We start from the raw sequence: 20,334 nt of genomic DNA, 5'->3' as shown, positions 1-20,334 counted from the left end.
TTTTGTTATATACTAGGGGTGTAACAATAATAATGATAGTGTTTATTTTGTTATATTATATACTAGGGATGTAACAATAATAATAATGATAGTGTTTATTTTGTTATATACTAGGGATGTAACAATAATAATGATAGTGTTTATTTTGTTATATTATATACTAGGGATGTAACAATAATAATAATGATAGTGTTTATTTTGTTATATTATATACTAGGGATGTAACAATAATAATAATGATAGTGTTTATTTTGTTATATACTAGGGATGTAACAATAATAATGATAGTGTTTATTTTGTTATATTATATACTAGGGATGTAACAATAATAATAATGATAGTGTTTATTTTGTTATATACTAGGGATGTAACAATAATAATGATAGTGTTTATTTTGTTATATTATATACTAGGGATGTAACAATAATAATAATGATAGTGTTTATTTTGTTATATACTAGGGATGTAACAATAATAATGATAGTGTTTATTTTGTTATATTATATACTAGGGATGTAACAATAATAATAATGATAGTGTTTATTTTGTTATATACTAGGGATGTAACAATAATAATGATAGTGTTTATTTTGTTATATTATATACTAGGGATGTAACAATAATAATGATGATAGTGTTTATTTTGTTATATACTAGGGATGTAACAATAATAATGATAGTGTTTATTTTGTTATATTATATACTAGGGATGTAACAATAATAATAATGATAGTGTTTATTTTGTTATATTATATACTAGGGATGTAACAATAATAATAATGATAGTGTTTATTTTGTTATGTACTAGGGATGTAACAATAATAATGATAGTGTTTATTTTGTTATATTATATACTAGGGATGTAACAATAATAATAATAATAATGATAGTGTTTATTTTGTTATATACTAGGGGTGTAACAATAATAATGATAGTGTTTATTTTGTTATATTATATACTAGGGATGTAACAATAATAATAATGATAGTGTTTATTTTGTTATATACTAGGGATGTAACAATAATAATGATAGTGTTTATTTTGTTATATTATATACTAGGGATGTAACAATAATAATAATGATAGTGTTTATTTTGTTATATTATATACTAGGGATGTAACAATAATAATAATGATAGTGTTTATTTTGTTATATACTAGGGATGTAACAATAATAATGATAGTGTTTATTTTGTTATATTATATACTAGGGATGTAACAATAATAATAATGATAGTGTTTATTTTGTTATATACTAGGGATGTAACAATAATAATGATAGTGTTTATTTTGTTATATTATATACTAGGGATGTAACAATAATAATAATGATAGTGTTTATTTTGTTATATACTAGGGATGTAACAATAATAATGATAGTGTTTATTTTGTTATATTATATACTAGGGATGTAACAATAATAATAATGATAGTGTTTATTTTGTTATATACTAGGGATGTAACAATAATAATGATAGTGTTTATTTTGTTATATTATATACTAGGGATGTAACAATAATAATGATGATAGTGTTTATTTTGTTATATACTAGGGATGTAACAATAATAATGATAGTGTTTATTTTGTTATATTATATACTAGGGATGTAACAATAATAATAATGATAGTGTTTATTTTGTTATATACTAGGGATGTAACAATAATAATGATAGTGTTTATTTTGTTATATTATATACTAGGGATGTAACAATAATAATAATGATAGTGTTTATTTTGTTATATACTAGGGATGTAACAATAATAATGATAGTGTTTATTTTGTTATATTATATACTAGGGATGTAACAATAATAATAATGATAGTGTTTATTTTGTTATATACTAGGGATGTAACAATAATAATGATAGTGTTTATTTTGTTATATTATATACTAGGGATGTAACAATAATAATAATGATAGTGTTTATTTTGTTATATACTAGGGATGTAACAATAATAATGATAGTGTTTATTTTGTTATATTATATACTAGGGATGTAACAATAATAATAATAATAATGATAGTGTTTATTTTGTTATATACTAGGGGTGTAACAATAATAATGATAGTGTTTATTTTGTTATATTATATACTAGGGATGTAACAATAATAATAATGATAGTGTTTATTTTGTTATATACTAGGGATGTAACAATAATAATGATAGTGTTTATTTTGTTATATTATATACTAGGGATGTAACAATAATAATAATGATAGTGTTTATTTTGTTATATTATATACTAGGGATGTAACAATAATAATAATGATAGTGTTTATTTTGTTATATACTAGGGATGTAACAATAATAATGATAGTGTTTATTTTGTTATATTATATACTAGGGATGTAACAATAATAATAATGATAGTGTTTATTTTGTTATATACTAGGGATGTAACAATAATAATGATAGTGTTTATTTTGTTATATTATATACTAGGGATGTAACAATAATAATAATGATAGTGTTTATTTTGTTATATACTAGGGATGTAACAATAATAATGATAGTGTTTATTTTGTTATATTATATACTAGGGATGTAACAATAATAATAATGATAGTGTTTATTTTGTTATATACTAGGGATGTAACAATAATAATGATAGTGTTTATTTTGTTATATTATATACTAGGGATGTAACAATAATAATGATGATAGTGTTTATTTTGTTATATACTAGGGATGTAACAATAATAATGATAGTGTTTATTTTGTTATATTATATACTAGGGATGTAACAATAATAATAATGATAGTGTTTATTTTGTTATATTATATACTAGGGATGTAACAATAATAATAATGATAGTGTTTATTTTGTTATATACTAGGGATGTAACAATAATAATGATAGTGTTTATTTTGTTATATTATATACTAGGGATGTAACAATAATAATAATAATAATGATAGTGTTTATTTTGTTATATACTAGGGGTGTAACAATAATAATGATAGTGTTTATTTTGTTATATTATATACTAGGGATGTAACAATAATAATAATGATAGTGTTTATTTTGTTATATACTAGGGATGTAACAATAATAATGATAGTGTTTATTTTGTTATATTATATACTAGGGATGTAACAATAATAATAATGATAGTGTTTATTTTGTTATATTATATACTAGGGATGTAACAATAATAATAATGATAGTGTTTATTTTGTTATATACTAGGGATGTAACAATAATAATGATAGTGTTTATTTTGTTATATTATATACTAGGGATGTAACAATAATAATAATGATAGTGTTTATTTTGTTATATACTAGGGATGTAACAATAATAATGATAGTGTTTATTTTGTTATATTATATACTAGGGATGTAACAATAATAATAATGATAGTGTTTATTTTGTTATATACTAGGGATGTAACAATAATAATGATAGTGTTTATTTTGTTATATTATATACTAGGGATGTAACAATAATAATAATGATAGTGTTTATTTTGTTATATACTAGGGATGTAACAATAATAATGATAGTGTTTATTTTGTTATATTATATACTAGGGATGTAACAATAATAATGATGATAGTGTTTATTTTGTTATATACTAGGGATGTAACAATAATAATGATAGTGTTTATTTTGTTATATTATATACTAGGGATGTAACAATAATAATAATGATAGTGTTTATTTTGTTATATACTAGGGATGTAACAATAATAATGATAGTGTTTATTTTGTTATATTATATACTAGGGATGTAACAATAATAATAATGATAGTGTTTATTTTGTTATATACTAGGGATGTAACAATAATAATGATAGTGTTTATTTTGTTATATTATATACTAGGGATGTAACAATAATAATAATGATAGTGTTTATTTTGTTATATACTAGGGATGTAACAATAATAATGATAGTGTTTATTTTGTTATATTATATACTAGGGATGTAACAATAATAATAATGATAGTGTTTATTTTGTTATATACTAGGGATGTAACAATAATAATGATAGTGTTTATTTTGTTATATTATATACTAGGGATGTAACAATAATAATAATGATAGTGTTTATTTTGTTATATACTAGGGATGTAACAATAATAATGATAGTGTTTATTTTGTTATATTATATACTAGGGATGTAACAATAATAATGATGATAGTGTTTATTTTGTTATATACTAGGGATGTAACAATAATAATGATAGTGTTTATTTTGTTATATTATATACTAGGGATGTAACAATAATAATAATGATAGTGTTTATTTTGTTATATACTAGGGATGTAACAATAATAATGATAGTGTTTATTTTGTTATATTATATACTAGGGATGTAACAATAATAATAATGATAGTGTTTATTTTGTTATATACTAGGGATGTAACAATAATAATGATAGTGTTTATTTTGTTATATTATATACTAGGGATGTAACAATAATAATAATGATAGTGTTTATTTTGTTATATACTAGGGATGTAACAATAATAATGATAGTGTTTATTTTGTTATATTATATACTAGGGATGTAACAATAATAATGATGATAGTGTTTATTTTGTTATATACTAGGGATGTAACAATAATAATGATAGTGTTTATTTTGTTATATTATATACTAGGGATGTAACAATAATAATAATGATAGTGTTTATTTTGTTATATTATATACTAGGGATGTAACAATCATAATAATGATAGTGTTTATTTTGTTATATACTAGGGATGTAACAATAATAATGATAGTGTTTATTTTGTTATATTATATACTAGGGATGTAACAATAATAATAATGATAGTGTTTATTTTGTTATATACTAGGGATGTAACAATAATAATGATAGTGTTTATTTTGTTATATTATATACTAGGGATGTAACAATAATAATAATGATAGTGTTTATTTTGTTATATACTAGGGATGTAACAATAATAATGATAGTGTTTATTTTGTTATATTATATACTAGGGATGTAACAATAATAATGATGATAGTGTTTATTTTGTTATATACTAGGGATGTAACAATAATAATGATAGTGTTTATTTTGTTATATTATATACTAGGGATGTAACAATAATAATAATGATAGTGTTTATTTTGTTATATTATATACTAGGGATGTAACAATCATAATAATGATAGTGTTTATTTTGTTATATACTAGGGATGTAACAATAATAATGATAGTGTTTATTTTGTTATATTATATACTAGGGATGTAACAATAATAATAATGATAGTGTTTATTTTGTTATATACTAGGGATGTAACAATAATAATGATAGTGTTTATTTTGTTATATTATATACTAGGGATGTAACAATAATAATAATGATAGTGTTTATTTTGTTATATACTAGGGATGTAACAATAATAATGATAGTGTTTATTTTGTTATATTATATACTAGGGATGTAACAATAATAATGATGATAGTGTTTATTTTGTTATATACTAGGGATGTAACAATAATAATGATAGTGTTTATTTTGTTATATTATATACTAGGGATGTAACAATAATAATAATGATAGTGTTTATTTTGTTATATTATATACTAGGGATGTAACAATCATAATAATGATAGTGTTTATTTTGTTATATACTAGGGATGTAACAATAATAATGATAGTGTTTATTTTGTTATATTATATACTAGGGATGTAACAATAATAATGATAGCCGTGGTAAAACACCTGATGGTTAACTAGGAGTGTCAATAAAAAATAAATTACCTGATAAATTGAGATTCTTATTTGTAACCATTCTTAATCGATAGGGAATAACTGCTTATCTTATTAATATACTCATTTATTTCCTTTGAATAACTGTTTACTTTCTGCTGGAACCAGATTCAATTTACACTTCTTCAACTTGACTTATTTCTTCTCTTGTTTCAAGCTAGCTTAGCAGTTAGCTTAGCCATGAACATGCCTGCTCCTGGCTCGCTGTGTAACATGTTTAGCTATTTGCTCCTGGCTCGCTGTGTAACATGTTTAGCTATGAACATGCCTGCTCCTGGCTCGCTGTGTAACATGTTTAGCTATTTGCTCCTGGCTCGCTGTGTAACATGTTTAGCTATGAACATGCCTGCTCCTGGCTCGCTGTGTAACATGTTTAGCTATTTGCTCCTGGCTCGCTGTGTAACATGTTTAGCTATGAACATGCCTGCTCCTGGCTCGCTGTGTAACATGTTTAGCTATTTGCTCCTGGCTCGCTGTGTAACATGTTTAGCTATGAACATGCCTGCTCCTGGCTCGCTGTGTAACATGTTTAGCTATGAACATGCCTGCTCCTGGCTCGCTGTGTAACATGTTTAGCTATTTGCTCCTGGCTCGCTGTGTAACATGTTTAGCTATGAACATGCCTGCTCCTGGCTCGCTGTGTAACATGTTTAGCTATGAACATGTCTGCTCCTGGCTCGCTGTGTAACATGTTTAGCTATGAACATGCCTGCTCCTGGCTCGCTGTGTAACATGTTTAGCTATGAACATGTCTGCTCCTGGCTCGCTGTGTAACATGTTTAGCTATTTGCTCCTGGCTCGCTGTGTAACATGTTTAGCTATGAACATGCCTGCTCCTGGCTCGCTGTGTAACATGTTTAGCTATTTGCTCCTGGCTCGCTGTGTAACATGTTTAGCTATGGACATGCCTGCTCCTGGCTCGCTGTGTAACATGTTTAGCTATGAACATGCCTGCTCCTGGCTCGCTGTGTAACATGTTTAGCTATGAACATGTCTGCTCCTGGCTCGCTGTGTAACATGTTTAGCTATTTGCTCCTGGCTCGCTGTGTAACATGTTTAGCTATGAACATGCCTGCTCCTGGCTCGCTGTGTAACATGTTTAGCTATTTGCTCCTGGCTCGCTGTGTAACATGTTTAGCTATGAACATGCCTGCTCCTGGCTCGCTGTGTAACATGTTTAGCTATTTGCTCCTGGCTCGCTGTGTAACATGTTTAGCTATGAACATGCCTGCTCCTGGCTCGCTGTGTAACATGTTTAGCTATGAACATGCCTGCTCCTGGCTCGCTGTGTAACATGTTTAGCTATTTGCTCCTGGCTCGCTGTGTAACATGTTTAGCTATGAACATGCCTGCTCCTGGCTCGCTGTGTAACATGTTTAGCTATGAACATGCCTGCTCCTGGCTCGCTGTGTAACATGTTTAGCTATTTGCTCCTGGCTCGCTGTGTAACATGTTTAGCCATGAACATGCCTGCTCCTGGCTCGCTGTGTAACATGTTTAGCTATTTGCTCCTGGCTCGCTGTGTAACATGTTTAGCTATGAACATGCCTGCTCCTGGCTCGCTGTGTAACATGTTTAGCTATGAACATGCCTGCTCCTGGCTCGCTGTGTAACATGTTTAGCTATGAACATGCCTGCTCCTGGCTCGCTGTGTAACATGTTTAGCTATGAACATGCCTGCTCCTGGCTCGCTGTGTAACATGTTTAGCTATGAACATGCCTGCTCCTGGCTCGCTGTGTAACATGTTTAGCTATGAACATGTCTGCTCCTGGCTCGCTGTGTAACATGTTTAGCTATGAACATGCCTGCTCCTGGCTCGCTGTGTAACATGTTTAGCTATGAACATGCCTGCTCCTGGCTCGCTGTGTAACATGTTTAGCTATGAACATGCCTGCTCCTGGCTCGCTGTGTAACATGTTTAGCTATGAACATGCCTGCTCCTGGCTCGCTGTGTAACATGTTTAGCTATGAACATGTCTGCTCCTGGCTCGCTGTGTAACATGTTTAGTCTCATCCTCCAGTGATGATATGATACTACATAATGATACTTAAGATGCTAAGAAATGCACTTTATGGAGGTGATTATTATAAGTTTAGAGGAGCGGCTCCACAGACACATAATTAGCTGCTCGCTGCTCAAAATAAATAGAGAGTCATCCAGAGGGGATTGGTGATCAAAGGCATTCATGGCCATCACATACTTTTTCACCAAAATCATCCGATACTGATTGGTGTTGATCGATTTGTTAATATAAAACTCCTTTTCTTTAGCGGGGGAAAATGTCTCTTTTGATGGTAAAACGTTGCCATGAGATGTTTTGAGCAGGTGTGCACTTCACTCTTACCTAGTGCACTTCACTCTTACCTAGTGCACTTAACTATTACATAGTACACTTCACTCTTACCTAGTGCACTTCACTCTTACCTAGTGCACTTCACTCTTACCTACTGCACTTCACTCTTACCTAGTGCACTTCACTCTTACCTACTGCACTTCACTCTTACCTAGTGCACTTAACTATTACCTAGTACACTTCACTCTTACCTAGTGCACTTCACTCTTACATAGTACACTTCACTCTTACCTAGTACACTTCACTCTTACATAGTACACTTCACTCTTACCTAGTGCACTTCACTCTTACCTAGTGCACTTCACTCTTACATAGTACACTTCACTCTTACCTAGTGCACTTCACTCTTACATAGTACACTTCACTCTTACCTAGTGCACTTCACTCTTACCTAGTGCACTTCACTATAACCTAGTGCACTTCACTCTTACCTAGTGCACTTCACTCTTACCTAGTGCATCCGTGTTGCTAAGATGCGGTGAGGGAGATGGTAAGGGGGGAGAAAGCAGGACCAGGTGGGCGGGCGGTAGGCTGCTGCTGGTGCAGGGCCCTGCTGGCGAGCAGGTGGGTAAGTTCTGGAAGTAGCGATCTGCTGCTGCTTCTTCCTCCTCAAAGCTGCCCCATGAATACGCCTGCAACATCAAGCATCTTCATGTCATAGCGCTGGTCCTGCAGGTCTATGGACTCACACACCTCTTCTAGTTCCATTTCAAGGGGTCTGTAGCCTTTGGACACCACCCCTGGTCTGGCGTCCAGGATGACCCCGAGGTGCGGCTGGGCTAACTGCTGCCAGTGGTGCAGGGTGGCCGACCCTAGTGCAGAGAGTGTGTATTCATTAGAAACATACTTGATGACCCTAGTGCAGAGAGTGTGTATTCATTAGAAACATACTTGATGACTCTAGTGCAGAGAGTGTGTATTCATTAGAAACATACTTGATGACCCTAGTGCAGAGAGTGTGTATTCATTAGAAACATACTTGATGACCCTAGTGCAGAGAGTGTGTATTCATTAGAAACATACTTGATGACCCTAGTGCAGAGAGTGTGTATTCATTAGAAACATACTTGATGACTCTAGTGCAGAGAGTGTGTATTCATTAGAAACATACTTGATGACCCTAGTGCAGAGAGTGTGTATTCATTAGAAACATACTTGATGACCCTAGTGCAGAGAGTGTGTATTCATTAGAAATATACTTGATGACTCTAGTGCAGAGAGTGTGTATTCATTAGAAACATACTTGATGACCCTAGTGCAGAGAGTGTGTATTCATTAGAAACATACTTGATGACCCTAGTGCAGAGAGTGTGTATTCATTAGAAACATACTTGATGACTCTAGTGCAGAGAGTGTGTATTCATTAGAAACATACTTGATGACCCTAGTGCAGAGAGTGTGTATTCATTAGAAACATACTTGATGACTCTAGTGCAGAGAGTGTGTATTCATTAGAAACATACTTGATGACCCTAGTGCAGAGAGTGTGTATTCATTAGAAACATACTTGATGACTCTAGTGCAGAGAGTGCGTATTCATTAGAAACAAACTTGATGACTCTAGTGCAGAGAGTGCGTATTCATTAAATACAAACTTGATGACCCTAGTGCAGAGAGTGTGTATTCATTAGAAACATACTTGATGACCCTAGTGCAGAGAGTGTGTATTCATTAGAAACAAACTTGATGACCCTAGTGCAGAGAGTGCGTATTCATTAGAAACTTACTTGATGACTCTAGTGCAGAGAGTGTGTATTCATTAGAAACTTACTTGATGACTCTAGTGCAGAGAGTGTGTATTCATTAGAAACATACTTGATGACTCTAGTGCAGAGAGTGTGTATTCATTAGAAACTTACTTGATGACTCTAGTGCAGAGAGTGTGTATTCATTAGAAACTTACTTGATGACCCTAGTGCAGAGAGTGTGTATTCATTAGAAACATACTTGATGACTCTAGTGCAGAGAGTGTGTATTCATTAGAAACATACTTGATGACCCTAGTGCAGAGAGTGTGTATTCATTAGAAACATACTTGATGGGCGGTGTGGGCGAGCCAGATATGAAATGAGAACATGTGAGAGATGAACAAAACAAATGTTAGAAGAAATGAATGAGAAAATGTGCGTTCAAGTCAAACATCTAAAAAATGTTATAAAAAGTGTGTATGACAATCTTACAATTGCATTTGTCAAAAATATGTAAGTCTTTTGCAAGTTAATTTAATTTTTAATGAAAATGAAATATCTTGTCTTTGCCGTCTATTCAATTGAATATAAGTTGAAAAGGATTTGTTGTATTCTCTTTTTATTTACCATTTACACAACGTGACAACTTCACTGCTTTTTACTTTGTATATATTATGTACTATATATGCACATATTATGTATTATATATGTACATATTAGGTAGTATACATGTACATATGTATTATATATGTACATATTAGTACTATATATGTGCATATTGGTAGTATACATGTACATATTATGTATTATATATGTGCATATTAGTACTATATATGTATATATTAGGTAGTACATATGTACATATTAGTACTATATAAGTGCATATTAGGTAGTATACATGTACATATTATATACTATATATGTACATATTAGTACTATATATGTACATATTAGTACAATATATGTACATATTAGGTAGTATACATGTACATATTAGTACTATATATGTACATATTAGGTAGTATACATGTACATATTAGTACTATATATGTGCATATTAGGTAGTATACATGTACATATTAGTACTATATATGTACATATTAGGTAGTATACATGTACATATTAGTACTATATATGTGCATATTAGGTAGTATACATGTACATACTAGTACTATATATGTGCATATTAGGTAGTATACATGTACATATTAGTACTATATATGTGCATATTAGGTAGTATACATGTACATATTAGTACTATATATATGCATATTAGGTAGTGTGGGAAGCAGATCAGAATCATATCCATATTTAAGTGTTACTTCTTTCTAAACTCCTATAGTCATATAAAGAATAGCTAGTATTCTTCCTTCTTTTGAGTCTCATAGTAAGGTGTTGGCCTTCTAGATTGGAATGTGTCAGAGTAGAGATAACTCGGAGTAGTCTAAACAAAGGGAGTGGGGGCGAGGGACAGAGGGAAGATCACGGGACTTCCGGGGGTTGGAGGGGAGACCGAGCTGGGGAACGCTGGGGTACTAGATTGGTCTCACGTTTGTCCTCTAAGCTTGGAGAATAAACCACAAAATACCAACTACTGCCTGTTGATTGCATATAAACATCAGCTTATTGCCATGAAAAGAATCTGGGAAAGACTAGCAATTTGAATTCCCCATTGGAGGAATGCTGGTCAACGCAACAATTTGGGGGCTTCGTCCGAGATGGCACGCTGTTGATTGATGACTTCTTGCAATCTTCTGGACAGACTCAAATGGCCAATACAAGGTGAGCATAGCCTTTTTATATAAAATCTGCTTTAGGAGTCTGTCCTGAAGTCTGTAAGTCAAACACTGTTTTATAATCCCAGGCACAGATTGGTGATTTTGATAGATTGATTGCATTTTTGCCGAGCCTGCCATTGCATTAAAATTGTAAATAAGTGGTCAACTCAGGCCATTGTGTCTCGATTACCGTGACGGGCAGTTTCATTGACGAGTGAAATAATAGTTGGGTGTAGCTTACCCTGGGAATTTGGTCGTCCCTTAATGAGTTCGGGTTGCAAGATCCCAGTGAGATAAGACACTAAAACGTAATGAAGCGGGTTCAAAGATCCCAGTGAGATAAGACACTGAAACATAAGGAAGCGGGTTGAAAGATCCCAGTGAGATAAGACACTAAAACATAAAGAAATAGACACATGGCCTTGGAGTGTGACAGACAGGAATGTGATGGTGGTCGGGGAAAAATGTGATTAATCATTACTGTGTAATGATCAATTGAATGGACGGTTGTCGACAATGGAACTAGCAGGTAGAGAGAAAAAAAAGAAAAAAAAAAGGAGAACGTTCCTTGAAAGGGTTAAGAGGGAGTTTACAATACTCGAAAAGCCGTGAACTCAAACGTCTGGTAAAATAAAATTTAAAAAAAATAAAAAAAAGTAACTGGAAGTTTAATGGTAAAGTGAAACGCAGAGTGTGTGTGTGCGGGAGTGCTTACGCGTGCTCGTGTGTGTGTGTGCTGCTGAGTGTGTGTGTGTGTGTGCGGGAGTGCTTACGCGTGCTCGTGTGTGTGTGTGCTGCTGAGTGTGTGTGTGTGTGTGTGTGTGTGTGTGTGTGTGTGTGCGCGCTGGTGAAAATGGAACACTCAGGGAGAGAATTTAAGAGTTTGGCGTATGATAAAAGTAAACGGGGATTACGTGGAAAAACGAAATGCAGCAAACGAACCGATGATTAATGACAGAATGGACTGATTGGTTTTTTGTCTGCCGCGCATGCGCAAGACAATTCAAACGACCCGCCCAGACTTTGCCTCCAAAAATTAACCCCTTGTACACGTCTGACCATTTTCTCCAGCAGACATTTTTGACACATGACATTAACACTTTGGACATACTACAATATAAGTCTCTTGCCGATGTATACATGCAAGCCATTGTTGACCTTGCTTTCCCACCTGTACCTCCGGGAGGGAACCTTTGGCCAAACACTTTGGACAAAGTTAACCCTGATATACACAATGCCAAAAACAATATATGGCAGGACATTTTATTCATTCCATGCAAAATAGGGCTAATGACAGAGCAACAAGGAAACGACTACTTAAATTACAGATCGCTGAAGATAAAAGGTTAAAAGAACCAAAAGGTCAAAGATCAGCTAGGGTATATTCAGCAGTGGGTGACCTTGCTTTTGAGTTCCAACAGGTGGAGGAAAGAATCCTCAACAGACGTGCGGTTGGACTCGGGTGGTGGACAGCACGATGCTTCAAAGCCGGTCTGGGGTAGACACTGTTTCGGCTGTGACCAGCCTGGTCACTGGAGTCGTGACTGTCCGAACATTTCCAAACAGGAAAGGTTCCGTCGTGCCAACAAACGAACACGAAGGCGTGTAAGAGGACGCCCACATCAGGAGCCGCAGCAGGAAGTACCGACAGGACCCCTGCTGGACATGAGTGTCAACGGACAATTTTATCAGCCACCCATTCGATTCTGAATGCAGAGGTACCAAAAAAACTGTGTGCTTCCTCTTTAAAGGTCGAAGGCTTCGCTGGGGTCCCAAGAAGGTTACCTGTCACCAAACCACTTCCGGTTCAGATTGCTGGACCTCCTTTACAGACTGTACCCTGACATTCAAATCGCAAAGAAAGAACATTCCTGGTGTTACCTGACGGCTGAACCACCCAGCTGCGACACCACTACCAAGACTCCTCCATGAGCTCATACCACAGCCTGAAACAACAGGAATGGCTGACATCCAACTGCTCTAACAGTGAAAACCCTGACTGACTGAGATGCTTCCGTGTGTTCTGCCACCCGACTCGCCATATGTTATGATTATTTATATATGTTGGAACTCAAGGTGTTGCTGCTCATGTTGACCTATCTTTGCAACAGCTAGCATGGTATAAGATGGACACAATAGTGTCCCACATTGTTCCCTTGCTCTCTGTCTCGCCTACAAAACCAAAGAACTTAGGTCCAATGATAAGACACGGCATAGCTGCCAAACATTACACCGACACCCAAATACCACATTTTCAAAAGATTAGGTTTAGCCCATAGTGATGTTAAACACATAACTATGGGCTGCACTTTAGACACCTGTAGGCTACGAGGAGCTAGCAGCTACACAACAGCTGAGCTAAAACGACACATTACACATTTAAGCATATCAAATAATTATAGTTGCTCATTACATACACATAGTCGTCAAGACAGAAGTCTGATAGAAAGTATTCAGTAACAAACGTGTCTGCATCATTCAACTTTCTACAACATGAGCTTGACTTAATGAATTATTGGGGCCACCAGGTGAGGTAAAATTTCAAAATACTATTGCTAAAGCATTCGCCACAAGGGTAGTATTTTTCTAGTATTGGTGACAATATAAATATAAGCATATTTGTTACTTTCACCATATTGAATAAGTTACATAAAAGTTAGGGTTTAGTTGAGTTTGAGTTATTTTTGATATTGCTAAGGGGTCCCCTACCCTAACAACACCCCCCAGTGGACCATAGAGGCTAAAGACACAATCATTGACCTCAAACATGACCTATCCTCCGCTACTTGACTATTAGCTGACCTTTTTCTTAGATGTTTCTGAAAGTGATAGTATGACTAACACAGTCCTTTTTTCAGAAACAGAAGGGGGTGAGTGAGGGTGGATACAGACTCCTTGGAACAAAATCGACAATAATCAGACTCATTCCATAGTTTTAACGTTTTTCCCGTGGGTAAGAAGTTATAACTAATTTTAATTTGAAAATAATGATTTTACACATCGATAGTACTTTAGTATATCAAATTTAGAATATGGAGGAGGTGAGGGTGAACTATGTATAGTCTTTGATTTCACTGATATGATCAATATGGTACAAGGGAAAATGTACGTACTGACTTGTGTTGACAATCACAGTGGTTGGCCGGAATCAACAACAACCTCAAAAGAGGATGTAATATCAGTAATTAAATGACTTGTGAATGACCTAGTACCCCGACATGGTTTCCCCAAAAAGATTAGGTCAGACAACGGCAACCATTAAAAAAAAAAAAACTCACTTAGCCTTGGTCGAAAAGGCTTTCGGACTAGAAGACAGGTTTGGGGTACCATCCTGAGTCCCAAGGTAAGGTTGAAAGGATGGACCAGAACATTAAAAACTAATTGGCTAAAATCTGTGCACAGACCAAATTTAATTGGATTGACATGTTGCAATTAGTGTTAATGATCATTCGAAGGTCCGTGAATAAAACTGTTTTACCGCCCTTTGAGTTTTTCACCCTATGAGCTGCATACAGGTCAGCCATTCACAGGACCAGCAGCCCACCATGGAAGGAGGACTCAGCGTAAAACCAAAATGGTATTTTACACAAAAAATTGCAGAATTTGTGTGCCAGTTCTTCTGTACAGATTCCCTTCCGCCCGCTGAGAGGGTCAAGATCAAGGTCATCAAACGCAAGTGGACGGAGCCCAGGTGGACTGGTCCCTTCAAGGTCGTGGAACGGACGTCCCACGCCCTTCGACTGGCTGGTAAAGGGGACACCTGGTACCACCTCTCCCTCTGCACTACTGCTGAAAAACCTGACAGATTACCAGCGGATGTCATTGCTGACATCGCCACAACATCTGCCCCTCAGCCCAGGAGACGAGAGAGATTTTCTACCTACATTACTCTTTTCAACTTCTATATTGTATATCCTTGTGTGAGACCAATCCAGTATGCTAAATGTTTCTTAGTTTTTCTTGCTTGTTTTCAGAATAACTATATGTGTCGTTACATTAAGTGAAAAGTTTGATGTTTATCCCCGTTTTGTTACCTAAATTACTGTGATATTGATAGACGAAAGGCAGGATGTTACACCCGACTAGTATTCCCTGACGGACTGGTGCTTGGGCGTGTTCTACTGTCTTTGTGTCTCAGTTCATCCTTCCTGACGACAGTGACTGACAAGTGTCTAAGAACATACAGCGGACTTTAAATAGACTGGGTCAAAGGGGATAGCAAGACTTATTTTTGACCTGTGCAGTGTGATTAATTACGGGGGACACAATAGCTATTACCGTGGTAATAACCTCTATATTTGTTACGACTCAACCCTGAACCATTGGTGTCGGATGCAGACAACATACTCTGGTAAGTTGTGCCCATCGTCCCTTTTATGTTGTTTTGGGGGTTGACCTGACTGATACAGACGCTAAAGGAATTATTAAAATTAATGTCCTTGAGAGGGCGTTAACTACCTCTACACCCTCTGTAGCACCTAAAGTACCACCCCACCTCGGTGGTGTTTCAAAGGCTCACATCTGTGCGTGCTAATGACATCACCACCGAAGGCCTGGTAACTTTGACCTTTGACCTTAGGAGCGGGTGCAGACAACCTGTGGCTCAGGTGGATGCCAAAACCTGGGTGACTGTGTTGCTTCTTCCGCTGGACGTCCCTTTTCCCACACTTACCCCGCCCCTTTTAAGTTGACTGACATGTGTACCCTTCTGTTGACAATGCCACCCGACTTCTTCCCTTTGTGGCCCAAAAGCTGAATTACACGCGTTTTCAAATTACAGGACCCTCTTCATCCCCCAACAAATTGGGTGACATCAACCGTTACTGGTGCACCACACTGATAGATGGCTCTAGGATAGGCCCTTGGGCACGAGCTGACTTATTCTGGTGTTGTGGGAAACACAGATTGTACATTAGAATCCCGACGTCAGCCGTTGGGCTTTGTGCTATGGTTAGACTGGTGACCCCACTCACCAAATTAACACCCCTTGGAACTCCTGTTTCAGCGGCCTCTCTAACTCCCCGCCGCCGTTGAGACTAACCAACCTGACTCGTGACGCCGTTGAGGGACTTGCTGAACAACTTGCCCCGACCTCCCTCAGGGCCGTTCAGATCCGCATAGCCCTTGACCGTATCCTAGCCAAGGAAGAAGGAGTGTGTGCAATGTTTGGTGACCAATGCTGTACCTTCATTCCTAACAACACTGCCCCCGATGGCTCAGTTCAGAGGGCCTTAAAGGTGTCTAGGGAACTACTGAAGTTTCAGGGGTCTCTGACCCCTTCAAAGATTGGCTTCAAAGCACATTAGGCAGGTGGACTGACCTAATTAAGTCTGTCTTGGTCTCCATTCTGAGTTTTTTTGGCCATCATAGCCTCATGCGGTTGCTTTATCGCCCCTTGGGCTAAGTGTCACTAAAGGGGGTCTAGCAAAGTGGTAACTTTAAGACTTTAATGTGGGGTGTGCTTTATAAGTTTTGTACAAGTAATAAAGATCTTATTAGAAGATCTTAAAGGGGGACTTGTGGGAAGCAGATCAGAATCATATCCATATTTAAGTGTTACTTCTTTCTAAACTCCTATAGTCATATAAAGAATAGCTAGTATTCTTCCTTCTTTTGAGTCTCATAGTAAGGTGTTGGCCTTCTAGATTGGAATGTGTCAGAGTAGAGATAACTCGGAGTAGTCTAAACAAAGGGAGTGGGGGCGAGGGACAGAGGGAAGATCACGGGACTTCCGGGGCTTGGAGGGGAGACCGAGCTAGACCGATCTGGACCGGGCTGGGGTACTAGATTGGTCTCACGTTTGTCCTCTAAGCTTGGAGAATAAACCACAAAATACCAACTACTGCCTGTTGATTGAATATAAACATCAGCTTATTGCTATGAAAAGTATCTGGGAGAGACCAGCAATTTGAATTCCCCATTGGAGGAATGCTGGTCAACGCAACAGTAGTATACATGTACATATTAGTACTATATATGTGCATATTAGGTAGTATACATGTACATATTAGTACTATATATGTGCATATTAGGTAGTATACATGTACATATTAGGTAGTATACATGTACATATTAGTACTATATATGTGCATATTAGGTAGTATACATGTACATATTAGTACTATATATGTGCATATTAGGTAGTATACATGTACATATTAGTACTATATATGTGCATATTAGGTAGTATACATGTACATATTAGTACTATATATGTGCATATTAGGTAGTATACATGTATATACAGTATGTAGTTTAGAGCCATCCTCTCGGCTGAGTGTCCTTATAGATGGTGTGAGCAGAAGCAAAGCAGTCTGACTTGTGATGATGCATGAGAAGGAGATGAAGAGCATGAAGGAAGGAGGCGTGTCTGACTTGTGATGATGCATGAGAAGGAGGTGAAGAGCATGAGCGAAGGAGGCGTGTCTGACTTGTGATGATGCATGAGAAGGAGATGAAGAGCATGAAGGAAGGAGGCGTGTCTGACTTGTGATGATGCATGAGAAGGAGATGAAGAGCATGAAGGAAGGAGGCGTGTCTGACTTGTGATGATGCATGAGAAGGAGATGAAGAGCATGAGCGAAGGAGGCGTGTCTGACTTGTGATGATGCATGAGAAGGAGATGAAGAGCATGAGGGAAGGAGGCGTGTCTGACTTGTGATGATGCATGAGAAGGAGATGAAGAGCATGAGGGAAGGAGGCGTGTCTGACTTGTGATGATGCATGAGAAGGAGATGAAGAGCATGAAGGAAGGAGGCGTGTCTGACTTGTGATGATGCATGAGAAGGAGATGAAGAGCATGAGGGAAGGAGGCGTGTCTGACTTGTGATGATGCATGAGAAGGAGATGAAGAGCATGAAGGAAGGAGGCGTGTCTGACTTGTGATGATGCATGAGAAGGAGATGAAGAGCATGAAGGAAGGAGGCGTGTCTGACTTGTGATGATGCATGAGAAGGAGATGAAGAGCATGAAGGAAGGAGGCGTGTCTGACTTGTGATGATGCATGAGAAGGAGATGAAGAGCATGAAGGAAGGAGGCGTGTCTGACTTGTGATGATGCATGAGAAGGAGATGAAGAGCATGAGGGAAGGAGGCGTGTCCTTCTGCACGGTCGCCGCCTTCATCCTCCCACGTCCTGCCCTGTCCCTCGCCCATCTCCTCCCTCTCTTCCCTTCTACCCCAGCGCCCATCTTCTCCACCCAACACCACCCTCTCCTCCTTGCTAGCATTCACCCAGGTGGGCTCTCCTCATGTCGCCGCCTCCTCCGCTTCTCTTGCTCCTCTTTGGCCCCGCCCCCTCCACAACGCTAGCTCACCTTCAAGCGGCTTGACAATCTGGAGTTTGTCGGGCAGGTAGGGCCCCCTGGAGGCCCACAGGTGCAGGTTTCCCAGGGACATGATGCTTTCAGAGGGTGTGACCACACCCCCCAGGGTGTCTGGGTGGCCGCCTCGCTTGCGCTCCCTCTCCTCGTCAAAGTATCGCCTCTCGCTCAGGTTGTTCTGCCGGCGTAGAGACAAGCGGCGCAGGGCCACACGCAAGTCCTGGGCCCCGCTCTTCCCTTCACTCTCTGCGCTCCTGACAAACAGCCAGGATTTAGTCGCAGTTTTTACCCCCCAGGAACACCCGACTTGGTCCTCACCTCTCCGCCTCCATGAGGATGCTCTGCACGCGGTTGTCAAGAGGGACGCCGTCCCCGCCGAGGTCCCGCGCACACACGCCGGAGCGGGGACTTGTGAGCCCGCTGGACTGCGGCGACGTGCACGAGGAGGACAAGGACCGGTTGGAGCCCGGGATGTTGGTGCCGGTCGGGGTCGGAGAGCGCTGGCGCACCGTCTGGTTGATGTTCTTCACCGTCTGGAAGACGCGCCTGCGATGGACTCTGGAGATGAGAAACCACCGTGTATGTGTGTGTGTGTGTGTGTATGTGTGTGTGTGTGTGTGTGCGTGTGACAATCATTGCTACATCAACAAAATAACCAAAAATGAGCATTCCATATGGATCCTATACTGATACTACCTTTGGTATGGACACCAATGTATGGATGCAAGCGCCCTCGTGGACTGACGGTGACAATGTTGTAGTTGTTATATTATCCTCTCCCTAACATTTCCTGTTAACAACTGCTTACTTCCTGCTTCCATCTACACTTCTTCAACTTTACTTTTCTTCTCTTCTTTTCAAGCTAGCTTAGCGGTTAGCATGCCTGCTCCTGGTTTGCCCTCGGTGTGTAACATGTTTAGCCTCGTCCTCCAGTGATAACATTACCTACCATTCTACGAAATGCAGTTTATTTGTTGTAATGGAGGTGATTATTATTAACACTGTGTATGGATACACATAATTAGCTGCTAGCCGCTTGTCAGCGGGGGTACTAAAAATAGTGTCATATATATATATATATATATATATATATATATATATATATATATATATATTGTGGAGCATCGCAATACCTCCGAACAGGTGAGACTGGGCAGAGGGCAGCCATCACAGTGAAAGCCTGCACCAGGAGGTCAAACTACGCCACTCTTTAGGTGTGGTCATTGAAGGCAAGTACATCCCTGATTTGATCCTCAATCAGGCTGATGTGTGGCCACCTGCCCCAAGGCAGCTGTGTCAGGTTGGCAATCACTGTGTTTGACTTAAATAGCAGCTCAGTGTTTGACTTAAATAGCAGCTCAGTGTTTGACTTAAATAGCAGCTCAGTGTTTGACTTAAATAGCAGCTCAGTGTTTGACTTAAATAGCAGCTCAGTGTTTGACTTAAATAG

General features: G+C 37.2%; 2 protein-coding genes across 3 annotated transcripts in view; both read right to left on the bottom strand.

Moving 5' to 3' along the window:
* Positions 1-20,334, bottom strand: part of LOC133636335 (oocyte zinc finger protein XlCOF22-like) — a 520,633-nt gene that overhangs the window by 389,043 nt on the left and 111,256 nt on the right. The gene's annotated exons all lie outside the window — the stretch shown is intronic.
* LOC133636318 (trafficking kinesin-binding protein 1-like) overlaps positions 1-20,334 on the bottom strand; it is a 55,231-nt gene that overhangs the window by 5,267 nt on the left and 29,630 nt on the right. For both annotated transcript variants that reach the window (XM_062030212.1, XM_062030213.1), the window contains exons 12-15: positions 19,203-19,442; positions 18,879-19,138; positions 8,791-8,909; positions 8,549-8,729 (exon numbers count right to left, since the gene is read on the bottom strand). In XM_062030212.1, coding sequence (XP_061886196.1) covers positions 8,549-8,729; positions 8,791-8,909; positions 18,879-19,138; positions 19,203-19,442 — 800 coding nt within the window. The remainder of the gene's footprint in view (positions 1-8,548; positions 8,730-8,790; positions 8,910-18,878; positions 19,139-19,202; positions 19,443-20,334) is intronic.

The sequence above is a fragment of the Entelurus aequoreus genome, linkage group LG20 (assembly GCF_033978785.1).
Source record: "Entelurus aequoreus isolate RoL-2023_Sb linkage group LG20, RoL_Eaeq_v1.1, whole genome shotgun sequence".
NCBI classification, from domain to species: Eukaryota; Metazoa; Chordata; class Actinopteri; order Syngnathiformes; family Syngnathidae; genus Entelurus; species Entelurus aequoreus.
This window is presented reverse-complemented; position numbering and strand designations above follow the sequence as displayed.